This window comes from Pseudorca crassidens, chromosome 16, assembly GCF_039906515.1.
Source record: "Pseudorca crassidens isolate mPseCra1 chromosome 16, mPseCra1.hap1, whole genome shotgun sequence".
In the NCBI taxonomy this organism is placed as follows: domain Eukaryota; kingdom Metazoa; phylum Chordata; class Mammalia; order Artiodactyla; family Delphinidae; genus Pseudorca; species Pseudorca crassidens.
The window spans coordinates 31751877-31765529 of NC_090311.1; the positions used below are offsets into that span (position 1 = coordinate 31751877).

At 44.6% G+C, this 13653-nt stretch overlaps 2 protein-coding genes across 4 annotated transcripts in view; both read right to left on the reverse strand.

Moving 5' to 3' along the window:
* The window catches only part of ENTPD1 (ectonucleoside triphosphate diphosphohydrolase 1), a 111690-nt gene that overhangs the window by 18596 nt on the left and 79441 nt on the right, over positions 1-13653 (reverse strand). The window lies entirely within an intron of this gene.
* LOC137208955 (ral guanine nucleotide dissociation stimulator-like 2) lies at positions 4518-7465 on the reverse strand. The gene is given in 2 exon segments (XM_067709880.1): positions 4518-6473; positions 6476-7465. Coding segments are annotated over 2 exon segments (2190 nt in total). The 5' UTR covers positions 7338-7465; the 3' UTR covers positions 4518-5145.

The following is a 13653-nucleotide window of genomic DNA, read 5'->3' on the forward strand; positions in this document are numbered from 1 at the left end:
TGGAAGTGGGGCAGATCCTGTCTTTGGATGGAAATAATTCTACCTGTGCAAATGTCACAGGTCCAGGCTTCTGAGTAAGTCTCCTTCAATGTGAAAAGAAAGAGAAAATTGGAACAGTAGATGACGTACTTCTACTCCTGACTCGGCAGAAGTGGGATGTTCAACCCTCTCCTCATTCAGAAAACACCCACCCTCACACTAGCGTACTCTCAGTTCCCCACTGGCCACGAGGTTTCTGTTCCAGAGACTTTGCCCAGAAAGCCTTTCACCTGAGATCCCAGCTTTCCCTGACCTTCTCAGATCTGAGTCTACCCTCCTAATCCATGTCTCAGACAATCTGTATTTTCCCTCTAAAGACAGCACTTGCCACAATGTGTAATTACATATTTACGTAGCTATTTGATTAATGTCTGTCTTCCCTATTAGATCCTAAGCTATATTAGGGCAGGTCTGTGTTGCATACTATGGTATATCCAGCATCCACAATGGTAGATCCTATTATATGTTAGGTACAAAGAAGGAATTCAACAGACAACTGTTGCTCAAAACACATGAATGAATAAGGGGAGTTAGAACTATATAGTCCCTAAACTCCTTCCAGTCCTAAAAGATGTTAATATACACAGTCTAATATAAAGTAGTGCCATGGGGCTGAGTTCCACCCCTTCCCCGCAACAAAAACCCCAGAAGCCGGGTAACATGGGCAACGGTGTGAATGGTGTGAATTAACTTCTTTTGGTCTCTTCAGACATACTGGTCCTTTAGAATCTTTCTTAAAAGTCCCTGTAGCTTTTTTTTTTTTAATCAAATTTATACACATCAGTGTATACACGTCAATCCCAATCACCCAATTCATCACACCACCATCCCCACCCCCTGTGGCGGCTTTCCCCACTTGGTGTCCGTGCGTTTGTTCTCTACATCTGTGTCTCAAATTCTGCCCTGCAAACCAGTTCATCTCTACCACTTTTCTAGGTTCCACATACATGCGTTAATATACGATAATTGTTTTGCTCTTTCTGACTTACTTCACTCTCTATGACAGTCTCTAGATCCATCCACGTCTCAACAAATGACCCAATTTCATGCCTTTTTATGGCTGAGAAGTATTCCATTGTATATATGTACCACATCTTCTTTATCCATTCGTCTGTCGATGGGCATTTAGGTTGCTTCCATGACCTGGCTATTGTAAATAGTGCTGCAATGAACATTGGGGTGCATGTGTCTTTTTTGAATTATGGTTTTCTCTGGGTATATGCCCAGTAGTGGGATTGCTGGATCATATGGTAATTCTATTTTTAGTTTTTTAAGGAACTTCCATACTGTTCTCCATAGTGGCTGTATCAATTTACATTCCCACCAACAGTGCAAGAGGGTTCCCTTTTCTCCACACCCTCTCCAGCATTTGTTGTTTGTAGATTTTCTAATGATGCCCATTCTAACTGATGTGAGGTGATAACTCATTGTAGTTTTGATTTGCATTTCTCCAGTAATTAGTGATGTTGAGTAGCTTTTCATGTTCTTCTTGGCCATCTGTATGTCTTCTTTGGAGAAATGTCTATTCAGGTCTTCTGCCCATTTTTGGATTGGGTTGTTTGTTTCTTTAATATTGAGCTGCACGAGCTGTTTATATGTTTTGGAGATTAATCCTTTGTCTGTTGATTCATTTGCAAATATTTTGTCCCATTCTGAGGGTTGTCTTACCATCTCTTTATGGTTTCCTTTGCTGTGCAAAAGCTTTGAAGTTTAATTAGGTCCCATTTGTTTATTTTTGTTTTTATTTCCATTACTCTAGGAGGTGGATCAAAAAGATCTTGCTGTGATTTATGTCAAAGAGTGTTCTTCCTATGTTTTCCTCTAAGAGTTTTAGAGTGTTTGGCCTTACATTTAGGTCTCGAATACATTTCGAGTTTATTTTTGTGTATGGTGTTAGGGAGTGTTCTAATTTCATTCTTTTACATGTAGCTGTCCAGTTTTCCCAGCACCACTTATTGAAGAGACTGTCTTTTCTCCATTGTATATTCTTGCCTCCTTTGTCATAGATTAGTTGACTATAGGTGTGTGGGTTTACCTCTGGGCTTTCTATCTTGTTCCATTGATCTATGTTTCTGTTTTTGTGCAAGTACCATATTGTCTTGATTACTGTAGCTTTGTAGTACAGTCTGAAGTCAGGGCATCTGATTCCTCCAGCTCCGTTTTTTTCCCTCAAGACTGCTTTGGCTATTCGGGGTCTGTATTGTCTCCATACAAATTTTAAGATTTTTTTGTTCTAGTTCCGGAAAAAATGCCATTGGCAATTTGATAGGGATTGCATTGAATCTGTAGATTGCTTTGGGTAGTATAGTCATTTTCACAATATTGATTCTTCCAATCCAAGAACATGGTCTATCTCTCCATCTGTTGGTATCATCTTTAATTTCTTTCATCAGTGTCTTATAGTTTTCTGCATACAGGTCTTTTGTCTTCTTAGGTAGGTTTATTCCTAGGTATTTTATTCTTTTTGTTGCAATGGTAAAAAAAGAGTGTTTTCTTAATTTCTCTTTCAGATTTTTCATCATTAGTGTATAGGAATGCAAGAGATTTCTGTGCATTAATTTTGTATCCTGCAACTTTACCAAATTCATGGATTAGCTCTAGTAGTTTTCTGCTGGCATTTTTAGGATTCTCTATGTATAGTATCATGTAATCTCCAAACAGTGACAGTTTTACTTCTTCTTTTCTAAATTGTATTCCTTTTATTTCTTTTTCTTCTCTGATTGCCATGGCTAGGACTTCCAAAACTGTGTTGAATAATAGTGGTGAGAGTGGACATCCTTGTCTTTTTCCTGATCTTAGAGGAAAAACCATTGAGAATGATGTTTGTGGTGGGTTTGTCGTATACGGCCTGTATGATGTTGAAGTAGGTTCCCTCTATGCCCATTTTCTGGAGAGTTTTTATCATAAATGGGTGTTGAATTTTGTCAAAAGCTTTTTCTGCATCTATTGAGATGATCATATGGTTTTTCTTCTTCAATTTGTTAATATGGTGTATCACACTGATTGATTTGCATATATTGAAGAATGCTTGCATCCCTGAGATAAAACCCACATGATCATGGTGTATGATCCTTTTAAGGTGCTGTTGGATTCTGTTTGCTAGTATTTTGTTGAGAATTTTTGCATCTATATTCATCAGTGATATTGGTTTGTAATTTTCTTTTTTTGTAGTATCTTTGCCTGGTTTTGGTATCAGGGTGATGGTGGCCTCATAGAATTAGTTTGCGAGTGTTCCTTCCTCTGCAATTTTTTGGAAGAGTTTGAGAAGGATGGGTGTTAGCTCTTCTCTAAATGTTTGATAGAATTCCCTGTGAAGCCATCTGGTTCTGGACTTTGTTTGTTGGAAGAATTTTTTAATCACAGTTTCAATTTCATTACTTGTGGTTGGTCTGTTCATATTTTCTATTTCTTCCTGGTTCAGTCTTGGAAGGCTATACCTTTCTAAGAATTTGTCCATTTCTTCCAGGTTGTCCATTTTATTGGCATAGAGTTGCTTGTAGCAGTCTCTTAGGATGCTTTGTATTTCTGTGGTGTCTGTGGTAACTTCTCCTTTTTCATTTCTAATTTTATTGATTTGAGTCCTCTCCCTCTTTTTCTTGATGAATCTGGCTAATGGTTTACCAATTTTGTTTATCTTCTCAAAGATCCAGTTTTTAGTTTTATTGATCTTTGCTATTGTTTTCTTTGTTTCTATTTCATTTATTTCTGCTCTGATCTTTATGATTTCTTTCCTTCTGCTAACTTTGGGTTTTGTTTGTTCTTCTTTTTCTAGTTCCTTTAGGTGTAAGGTTAGATTGTTTATTTGAGACTTTTCTTGTTTCTTGAGGTAGGCTTGTATAGCTATAAACTTCCCTCTTAGAACTGCTTTTGCTGCATCCCATAGGTTTTGGATCCTTGTGTTTTCATTGTCATTTGTCTCTAGGTATTTTTTTATTTCCTCTTTGATTTCTTCGGTGATCTCTTGGTTATTTAGTAACATATGGTTTAGCCTCCATGTGTTTGTGTTTTTTACATTTTTTCCCCTGTAATTGATTTCTAATCTCATAGCATTGTGGTCAGAAAAGGTGCTTGATATGATTTCAATTTTCTTAAATTTACTGAGGCTTGATTTGTGACCCAGGAAGTGATCTATCCTGGAGAACGTTCCGTGCGCACCTGAGAAGAAAGTGTAATCTGCTGTTTTCAGATGGAATGTCCTATAAATATCAGTTAAATCTATCTGGTCTATTGTGTCATTTAAATCTTCTGTTTCCTTATTTATTTTCATTTTGGATGATCTATCCATTGGTGTAAGTGAGGTGTTAAAGTCCCCCACTATTACTGTGTTACTGTCGATTTCCCCTTTTATAGCTGTTACCAGTTGCCTTATGTATTGAGGTGCTCCTATGTTGGGTGCATATATATTTATAATTGTTATATTTTCCTCTTGGATTGATCCCTTGATCATTATGTAGTGTCCTTCCTTGTCTCTTGTAACATTTCCTTTTAGAGTTCAGGTAGTGTTTTGGTTTATTAGTGTTGTCACAGTGACAGGAACACCCAGAGTAGGAAGAGGAACTCCTACTAGAACCTTTTTCTTACCATTCCCTTCCCCTGGGGCTCAGAGCCTCTAGGCTTTTCCTTTCCCCCTACTTCCAGGCCTTTCCTTTCCCCCTACTTCCAGGCCTTTCCTTGGCCCTTAGCATGCTAGGATGTGGCCAGGAATCAGAAACGGATCCTTTTTCCAGCACTAGCTGTGTGCTGCATTCATGGAAAGTGGGAAGCTATACACAGGTATCCGTCTTGGGTACCAAGATTACCAGTTCCCATAGGGCTGGATCTCGGCTGTCTGGTAAACCACTGGCGCTTCACTGCCCCAGGGTGGTTGGCCATCCTTCTGGATTTTTTCCCAGTGCAGCAACTGCCACCATTCAGGATGGCTCCCCACATCTGGCACGGCCACCATGAGTTCTAGGAGCCAACAGGGCTTCCTCCTCAGAACAGTGCTCGGGCCATCTTCCTCCCTGTGGCCTTGATCTTGGGAAAAGAACCCCCTCTTCCCTCACTTGGGGGAGTTCCCGAGGCAGAAGGGCCACTGGCATGGCCCATTGTAGCAGTGGAGGGCCGTCACCGCTGCCGCAGGAGGAAATCGAGTGAAGCTCCGTCCATAGCATAGAAGACGTTAGCCGAGGGGGGGATAGTCAGCTCTCGCTTCCCTGGGAGCAGCTGCACTAGCTCATACTCTGAAGCCACCGCAGAATCGTGATTGTTTTTCTTAAGGACATGACTGATGACACTTGGAGCCTTGTCCTGGCTTGTCACCAAGATGCTCTTGTAGACACTGCCGTCTTCCCCCAGCTCCATCTGGACTTGGATGATGCGGCAATCAGAAGCCCCTGGCCCAGGCCCCCCTCCCCCATATCCAGCCCCCCTGGAGGCCCCTTCTGCACCCCCACTGAGTGGGGAGCCACAGGAGGCTGAGCAGCAGTGACCTCGAGAAGGCCTCAGGAAGGAAGTTGGGGGAGAGAAGTGGCTGGGATCAGCGGGACTCTGCAGGGCTGGAGTGCTTTCCAGGGCGGAGTCCAGAGATGAGACAGACGGCCACTTCATGTGCTGGGCCAGCCGGGTCAGCAGTGGAGCGGGGATTCCAGGCACCTCCTCTGCCACCACACTGGGCCAGTCCCAGGAGACAAGGGGTGTGGGACCTCCAACAGAACCCAGCACCTCTGTCCACTGCGAGATGACCAGCGTAGGCCGAAGCACCTGCAGGGCAGGAGGGTAACTGGTACTGGATGGCTCCACCTCACAGGACATTTGATGGCTCTGGGCCTCTGTCAGTGGCCGGAGCCCCTGTAGCCACCGCTGGATATCGGGGTCAGGTCGGAGGTCATAGCCACGACATTTGTTCTGGAGCTGCCTCAGCTCAGAAAGGACAGTAAACTCCTTCCTCTGCTTGTCAAAACTGATGTATCCATTCTCCAGCTCATCCTTGGAGGCTGCGTCCAGCATCACAAGGTCCTTCAAGAAGGTGCCAAGGTATGGGACCACACCCCCACCCTGGGAGCCAGACCTCGGGGACTTCTTGGAATTTGGCTCCAGAGAAGGCTACAGCTTCACCTCCTGCAGGAGGAGCTCCCGGCTCTGGGAATAATTATCCTCCTCGGAGAAAATCTGGCAGAGGCTGGAAAAGACTCTGAGGCTGTCCCTGGCTGCTTCCTCCCAGGCTGCCCGAAGCCTGTGGATGGGGCTGGATTGCAGGGCCAACACCACAGCATATACTGAAGAGAAGTTTCGGAGCAGACGGCACTCCTCTGCCACACGGATCCACTTCTCCAGCATCCGGGCCCTCTGGGGTGGACGGAGTGGCCGTATGGTCACCTCCTCAGGCCCCTCTATGGTTGAGGTAGCCCCCAGGACAGAGCTGACCACTGCCCCTGCCACCTTGTTAAACTGTGAGCCCGGACAGATGGGCAGAGGTGGGAATGTCCTGGCCGGTCTCTGTGACCCCACAGACCCCCCAGGCACTGCGAGGGGACCAGATTGAGAAATAGCTCCGCATCTATCAGGGTCAGCTGTTTGGCCAAGTGGTCAGCAAGGAACACCAGGACATCCGTGGGGTCAGCAGGGGGATCGCCGGGGAGGGCCAGGGGCTTAGGAAGTTCGGGGGTCTGGGGGTCCACCCAGGACCGGAGGTTGCGGATGAGGTCAGCGCTGCCCCCCCCAACACCCTCCCCTGCTGCATACCCTGTCCGAAGCAAGAAGCTCTCAAGCCGGTCAATCTGACCCTTGACCTCAGAGCCAAAATCTTCAGGGTGAGAGGCTAGCCAGGTTGACAGTACAGAGATGGCCACCCCTTTTGTCCTCTCTAGCTCATCAGTAGGATGAGATTCAAGGGCTTCCAGCCTGTCAGCCATAAGCCCTAGCAGGGCAGGCGTGGAGGTGAAGGCCCAGTGAGTAGCCAGGAAGGCTGCTGTGAAGGTCACGTCAGTCCTTGATGTCCAGGCGTCCAGCAGGTGTCGGACCAGGGCCTCCAGAGTGCCAGCTCAGAGCCTCTGGGAGTAACGCGGGGGAGGCCTCAGGGCCAAGGGATCAACAGGCTGATACTGGTGACTTGTGACAGTAAAGGTGACACCATCCTCGTCCTCGTCCCAGACAGACACAGGGGCCTCATCGTCTTCCTCCTCCTCCTCCTGCCCCCCGCCCACACCCCGGCCACCTGTGCCCCCACCCTCTTCGGGGTCTCGACTCCGGAATCTGCTCAGCACAACTCCCCCGGGGGGGTTCATGTCCCAAAACAGCCACAGGGGCCGTGGGAGCATGGCCGAGTGAAGCAATCAGTGGGGTCGGGCCATGGGGGCGCCTGCTCAGGAGGGGTGGGGGCAGCGCGGGTCCCGGGCCGCTGTTCCCGTAGGTCTCCGGCCCCTGATCCTCTTGTAACATTCTTTATTTTAAAGTCTATTTTGTCTGATATGAGTATTGCTACTCCAGCTTTCTTCTGATTACCATTTGCATGCAATATCTTTGTCCATCCCCTCTCTTTCAGTCTGTATGTGTCCCTTGGTCTGAAGTGGGTCTCTTGTAGACAGCATATATATGGGTCTTGTTTTTGTATCCATTCAGCAAGCCTGTATCTTTTGGTTGGAGCATTTAATCCATTCACGTTTAAGGTAATTATCGATATGTATGTTCCTATGACCATTTTCTTAATTGTTTTGGGTTTGTTTTTGTAGGTCCTTGTCTTCTCTTGTGTTTCCCACTTAGAGAAGGTCCTTTAGCATTTGTTGTAGAGCTGGTTTGGTGGTGCTGAATTCTCTTAGCTTTTGCTTGTCTGTAAAGCTTTTGATTTCTGCATCGAATCTGAATGAGATCCTTGCCGGGTAGAGTAATCTTGGTTGCAGGTTCTTCCCTTTCATCACTTTAAGTATATCATGCCACTCCCTTCTGGCTTGTAGAGTTTCTGCTGAGAAATCAGCTGTTAACCTTATGGGAGTTTCCTTGTATGTTATTTGTCGTTTTTCCCTTGCTGCTTTCAACAATTTTTCTTTCTCTTTAATTTTTGCCAGTTTGATTACTGTGTGTCTCAGCATGTTTCTCCTTAGGTTTACCCTGTATGGGACTCGCTGCGCTTCCTGGACTTGGGTGGCTATTTCCTTTCCACGTTAGGGAAGTTTTCAACTATAATCTCTTCAAATATTTTCTCTGGTCCTTTCTCTCTTCTCCTTCTGGGACCCCTATAATGCAAACGTTGTTGCGTTTAATGTTGTCCCAGAGGTCTCTTAGGCTGTCTTCATTTCTTTTTATTCTTTTTTCTTTATTCTGTTCCACAGCAGTGAATTCCACCATTCTGTCTTCTAGGTCACTTATCCGTTCTGCTGCCTCAGTTATTCTGCTATTGATTCCTTCTAGTGTATTTTTCATTTCAGTTATTGTATTGTTCGTCTCTGTTTGTTTGTTCTTTAATTCTTCTAGGTCTTTGTTGAACATTTCTTGCATCTTCTTGGTCTTTGCCTCCATTCTTTTTCCAAGGTCCTGGATCATCTTCACTATCGTTATTCTGAATTCTTTTTCTGGAAGGTTGACAATCTCCACTTCATTTAGTTGTTTTCCTGGGGTTTTATCTTGTTCCTTCATCTGGTACATAGCCCTCTGCCTTTTCATCTTGTCTATCTTTCTGTGAATGTGGTTTTTGCTCCACAGGCTGCAGGATTGTAGTTCTTCTTGCTTCTGCTGCCTGCCCTCTGGTGTCCCTGTAGCTTTAACAGCAACTTCAGCAACCTCATCAGTCTGCCTCAGTTAGCCCTTTTGAATAAACAAAGCTTGTCCTTTTGAATGTGACTTTAGTACTCTATAAACAAATCAGGTCTCCATTAGCTACAGTGATGCTGGCAGGGCCTGGAAACAGAGACCATTTTCCTCCTTTCTTTTTTCTTCAGTTGGAGTTTCTAGACCTTTAATACAAACTTCAATTTTGTTGTTGTTTTCATTTTTTTAATTGTGGTAAAATACACTGAATATAAAATTGACCATTTTTACTATTTTTAAGTGTACAGTGTAGCATTAAGTACTTTCAAATTGTTGTGTAACCATCACCACCACTCATCTCCAGTTGTTGTTTTTTTAAAGTCCACTGGAGTAAAAATAATATATTTTCCAAGAGTATTTGAGGTTGAAAATTGAGGTAAATTCTTCCAAATTCTCCATAAAAAGATAAAGTCACAAGCGCTCATCTAAGAACAGCACTTCAGTTCCCGGTGACAAAAGCAGATGCCTGGGGACAGGCCACTTTCCCTTAGCAGCAGTTGGAAATCCTGGGAGCACCCAGCTCAGTGACCACAACACACCAACAGCTAAGGGCCTTTCCTAGAACTTATCTCCCCCAAAGCAGTGTTGACAGCTGGTCTCCACTGAGGGCTTCTGATGTGCTGGGCACTCTGGTAAGTGAGTTAGTGGTATGATATTATTCCATTTAATCCTCACAACCATCCTCCAAGTAGGTACCATCTCCATGTAACACATAAGGAAACAGGTGTAGAGAGAATACACTTGCCCAAAGTCTCAGAGCTGGCAAATGGCAGATCTGGGATTGAAATCAAAGCTGTCTGGTCCCTGGCCAGCATTCCACAGAAGTGGCAGCTTTTAATTAAGGCACGTGGTTTGGGACTGGATCAGTTTGGTGCCTTCGAGAGAAACCTGTGGTGTTCTGTGTGTGCCAGAATGTACAATGTTTGTGCTAAAGGAATATCTGACAACTCGCTAACTGCCAGTGACAAACCAGCAATTAAGGAAGTGGTAAACCAAGCAGACCTCAACTCTACCTCCCCGCCAAGTCCACCAGGACAAAGGCACTTTCCCAGGGGACACAGGTACAGCTCATGATTCTTCAGTTCATTAAGCCCTATGTTTGTTTGTTTCTGCAACGTGGTCGTTGCGTATCTACATGGCAGTAGTTCCCAGACTTCAATGTCATGAGAACAGCCCAGGACGCCTGTTACCTGTGTAGATTCCCAGGTTCTGCGACCTGGAGGTTTGAACTGGGTATGCTCTGGGAGTGAGAACGGGGAGCCAGCATCCGCAGGGGAGCCTGAGGCAGAGGCTGACAGATTCTGCTGTCGGGCTAGTCCTTCTTCACACGCTCTTCACAGCCAAGGAGGCAGCAGTTTTACCTGTTCAAGATGCTCACTCTACTCACTGAGTCAGCAAACTTCTATGAGGCAGCCACCCAAGTCAGAGGCTGTGCTGTCATAATTTAACATTTATTTTGTGACTATCTGGTTAATGATTATCTCCTCCACTAGACTATAACCTTCATGAGGGTCAGGACTTTGCCAGTCTTGCTCAGTGCTGTATCCCTAGGGCTTAAAGCAGTGTAGACGGTCAATGACTATTTATTAAATGAATAAATTGAGTGAAAGAGTATTAAAAAATAGGCAAAGACAAATGAAACCCAGTCCTTGTCCTCAATATGCTTACAAGCTGGGTAGCTGGGCAAGTAGACTCATCAGTACAATAAAGACTTCCTGTGTTTTGCCAGATGTGGCCCAGGCATGAGGCCACCACCTCCCCAGCAAGGCTGAACCCAGACTGGACCAGGCAGGAAGACAACAAGACTGGATCTTCAGGACTGGAGGGCTGACCAGAACTGGGCTAGAAGAGGGCAAGTCAGATGGGAAGAGGCAAGTCAGATGGGAAGAGGCAGGGAAAAAGATAAGTGGCGATTTGTCACCAGACAGATAGGCTACAAAGATGATAATGATAACACATGAGCTACCAACCACTGAGTACCTGCAATGGGCCAGCATCCTATTCCATACTTCACACTGCATTTACTTTATCCCACTTCATTCCTACAGTAATTTATGAGATATCAATTATCAGTTCTGTCTTACAAATGGAGAAACTGGGGCTCAGAGAAGTTATGTCCTGTGACTGTAAGAGCAGGGCTGAGGTTTAAACCCAGGCAGTGTGAACCCATGGCCCATGTTGTGTCACACTCTGAGCAGACAGAATAATTATCCCTGCAGTAAGACAGGGATGAAGAATCAGAGGCAGTGGGTAGAGAGACAGCTGAAAGTCTTTCCATAGAGGGGCTTATGGCCACCACCCTCTTTAAACAGAAGCATGCAGAGGTTGTTCTCAACATTACATCCCAACGTGTTCCATCTTTATCCTAAAATGTCCTCTAAGAAATCTAATCACTAAGATCTGGTCAACCTAAGTGTCTCTCACATTATCTCCTTAATGCCTTAATTCCACAGACAATGCCTTAGTTCCAGGCTCAACTGCCTTGTCTACACAATGTCAGGAACATCCTAACTGGTCTTTCCTCCTAATCTGCTCTCCAGCCAAGAGGAATCTTGGAAACACAATCTGGGCGTAACCTTCCTGTTTGAAACCTTCGAAGCAGTGGTTGGCAAGCATGACTGCTCATTAGAATCACCTGGGAAGCTTTTAAAACATAGCAGTGCCTGGGCTTCACCCCAGAGATTCTGATTTAATTGACCCAGAGTAGGGCCCAGATATGAGTATTTTTAAAAAGCTTCCCAGGTGCTTTTAATATGGAGCCAATCTTGAGCACTACTAGAGTTGAATGGATGAGACATCCACTCCTGAGCTAGGCAAACTAAGCTCAGACTCAAGTCTCCTCTCCCACCATTCCTTCCTGCCCCATATTTAATATTCCAGCCATACTGAACTGCTGGTGATTCCCCAAGATCACTTGCTAATTTAGGCTGCCACTCTGTAACACATGGTGTGGTCTTTGTAAAGAACATGTCCTACCTCACCTTCTGGGAAACTCCTAGTGTTCCTTATTACTTGGCCCCAAGGCTGCCGCCTCCATGAAGTCTTCATGTGACCAGGCACAATTGGTGACTCCTACCTCTGGGCTGCCATAGCACTGCACCTACCTCTGTATTAATATGTCTCTATTGTTCTGAAACTATTTGTACAAACGACTCTCCCCCTACAAAAAGCAATAGGTATAGTGATGCTTCAGATACCTCTTGTGGCCACTTCACATGTCCTTGACCAACCTTCTTACTCCAGCTCCACCTGTACCTTCTCATCTCTCTATTTCTTCTCAGGGTCTTCTCTCCTACCACCTAGTAGGTCACCTGTGGTACCCACATAGCCCTTCTGACACATGTGCAAAACTGGAAGTGCCCAGGAGTTAACAACCTCTGGGACGACCCTTGACCAACAGGGGATGAGAACCAGGAGATAAATCCCTAGGGTAGATCATTCTGAAGTGCTTTCTCCACGGCTCTTCAGAGGGTCCTAGTGGGATCAAGCCAGTGACATTGCTATAAAGGTACACTTCAGATGCCAAAGACCTTGCTCCGTTTTTCCAGGCAAACACAATAACACAGAATCACGGCAGTCTTGAAGACAAACATCATGAATGACGGAAGGTCATCCACGACCACGGGTATTCACCGAGAACACAGAGCCTAAGTCTGTCGTGGATTTTGCCTCCTAGGCAGTCTCCCTCTCCAGTGATGCAATAATGAAGATATAAAAAGGTCAAATCAAGAAGGCAATCATGTACTTTTGGAGCTGGTAAACAAATAGCAAAACCAAGATGTCATGAGCCTTAAGTTGTGAGTGAAGTTTTGCCAGGAGAGCCAATATCACTCAATATTAAAAAGCAAGAGACCATTGACAATGAGACAGTATCAGCCTTCTGTGCTGACAAAGGGACTGCTGTGCACAGCCCCACTGGGTTGAATCTGTGTGGCAAACGGATGCCAATGTAATATCCAGGCCTCTGCTATATAGCAAATGGCTTGGGTGGTTGGCAATAGTTTCAGAGGCCTGGCATATGCATCCATTTTTCCAGGCTCACAGTTTGGTATCTTCAAATGCAAAAAAATATATACTTCTGTATATGTATTCCAGGGCCTCTGTAGTCAAGTTAACTTCTGCCCACGTGTACGTATGCCTTCATTAGCATATTGGTCTCTTGGCCCTTGAAGATTTATTTATTATAATTCAAATGAAAGTTTAACATTGGTGTATTTGCAATACAAATTTAAACTTACCATATGTTTCTACATTAATGGATTAAATAAAATGATGACCATATTACAAGGTATTAGTGAGCTATCCATGTCTCTGAAATTCTACTTTGATGAATTTGAAAGGAAGCAGAACTAAATCACAGCAGAGTTAATGACCCTAATTATTTTTAATGATACTAACTAGCTCTTCAAATGTGGAAATTTCACAAGAAGTCTGTTCATCCATGAATTCATTTCAAATTACTATATTTGATACATGTATGTGTTCTCTGGGGTCTTTTTTAAGTTGATTTTAAAATTGATTTATTTAATATTTTGGAGATGAGGAACAAGTCTTCTCCACAATCTTTGTCTCCCAAAGTGCTTTATACAGAGCTGTCTAATAAATTTTATAACTTTGGTGATAGTGATAATAATAGAGTAAGGGGACTTCCCTTGTGGCACAGTCGTTAAGAATCCGCCTGCCAACACAGGGGACGTGGGTTTGAGCCCTGATCCCGGATGATCCCACATTCTGTGGAGCAACTAAGCCCGTGTGCCACAACTACTGAGCCTGTACTCTAAAACCCGCGTGCCACAACTACTGAGCCTGACTGCCACAACTACTGAAGCCCAC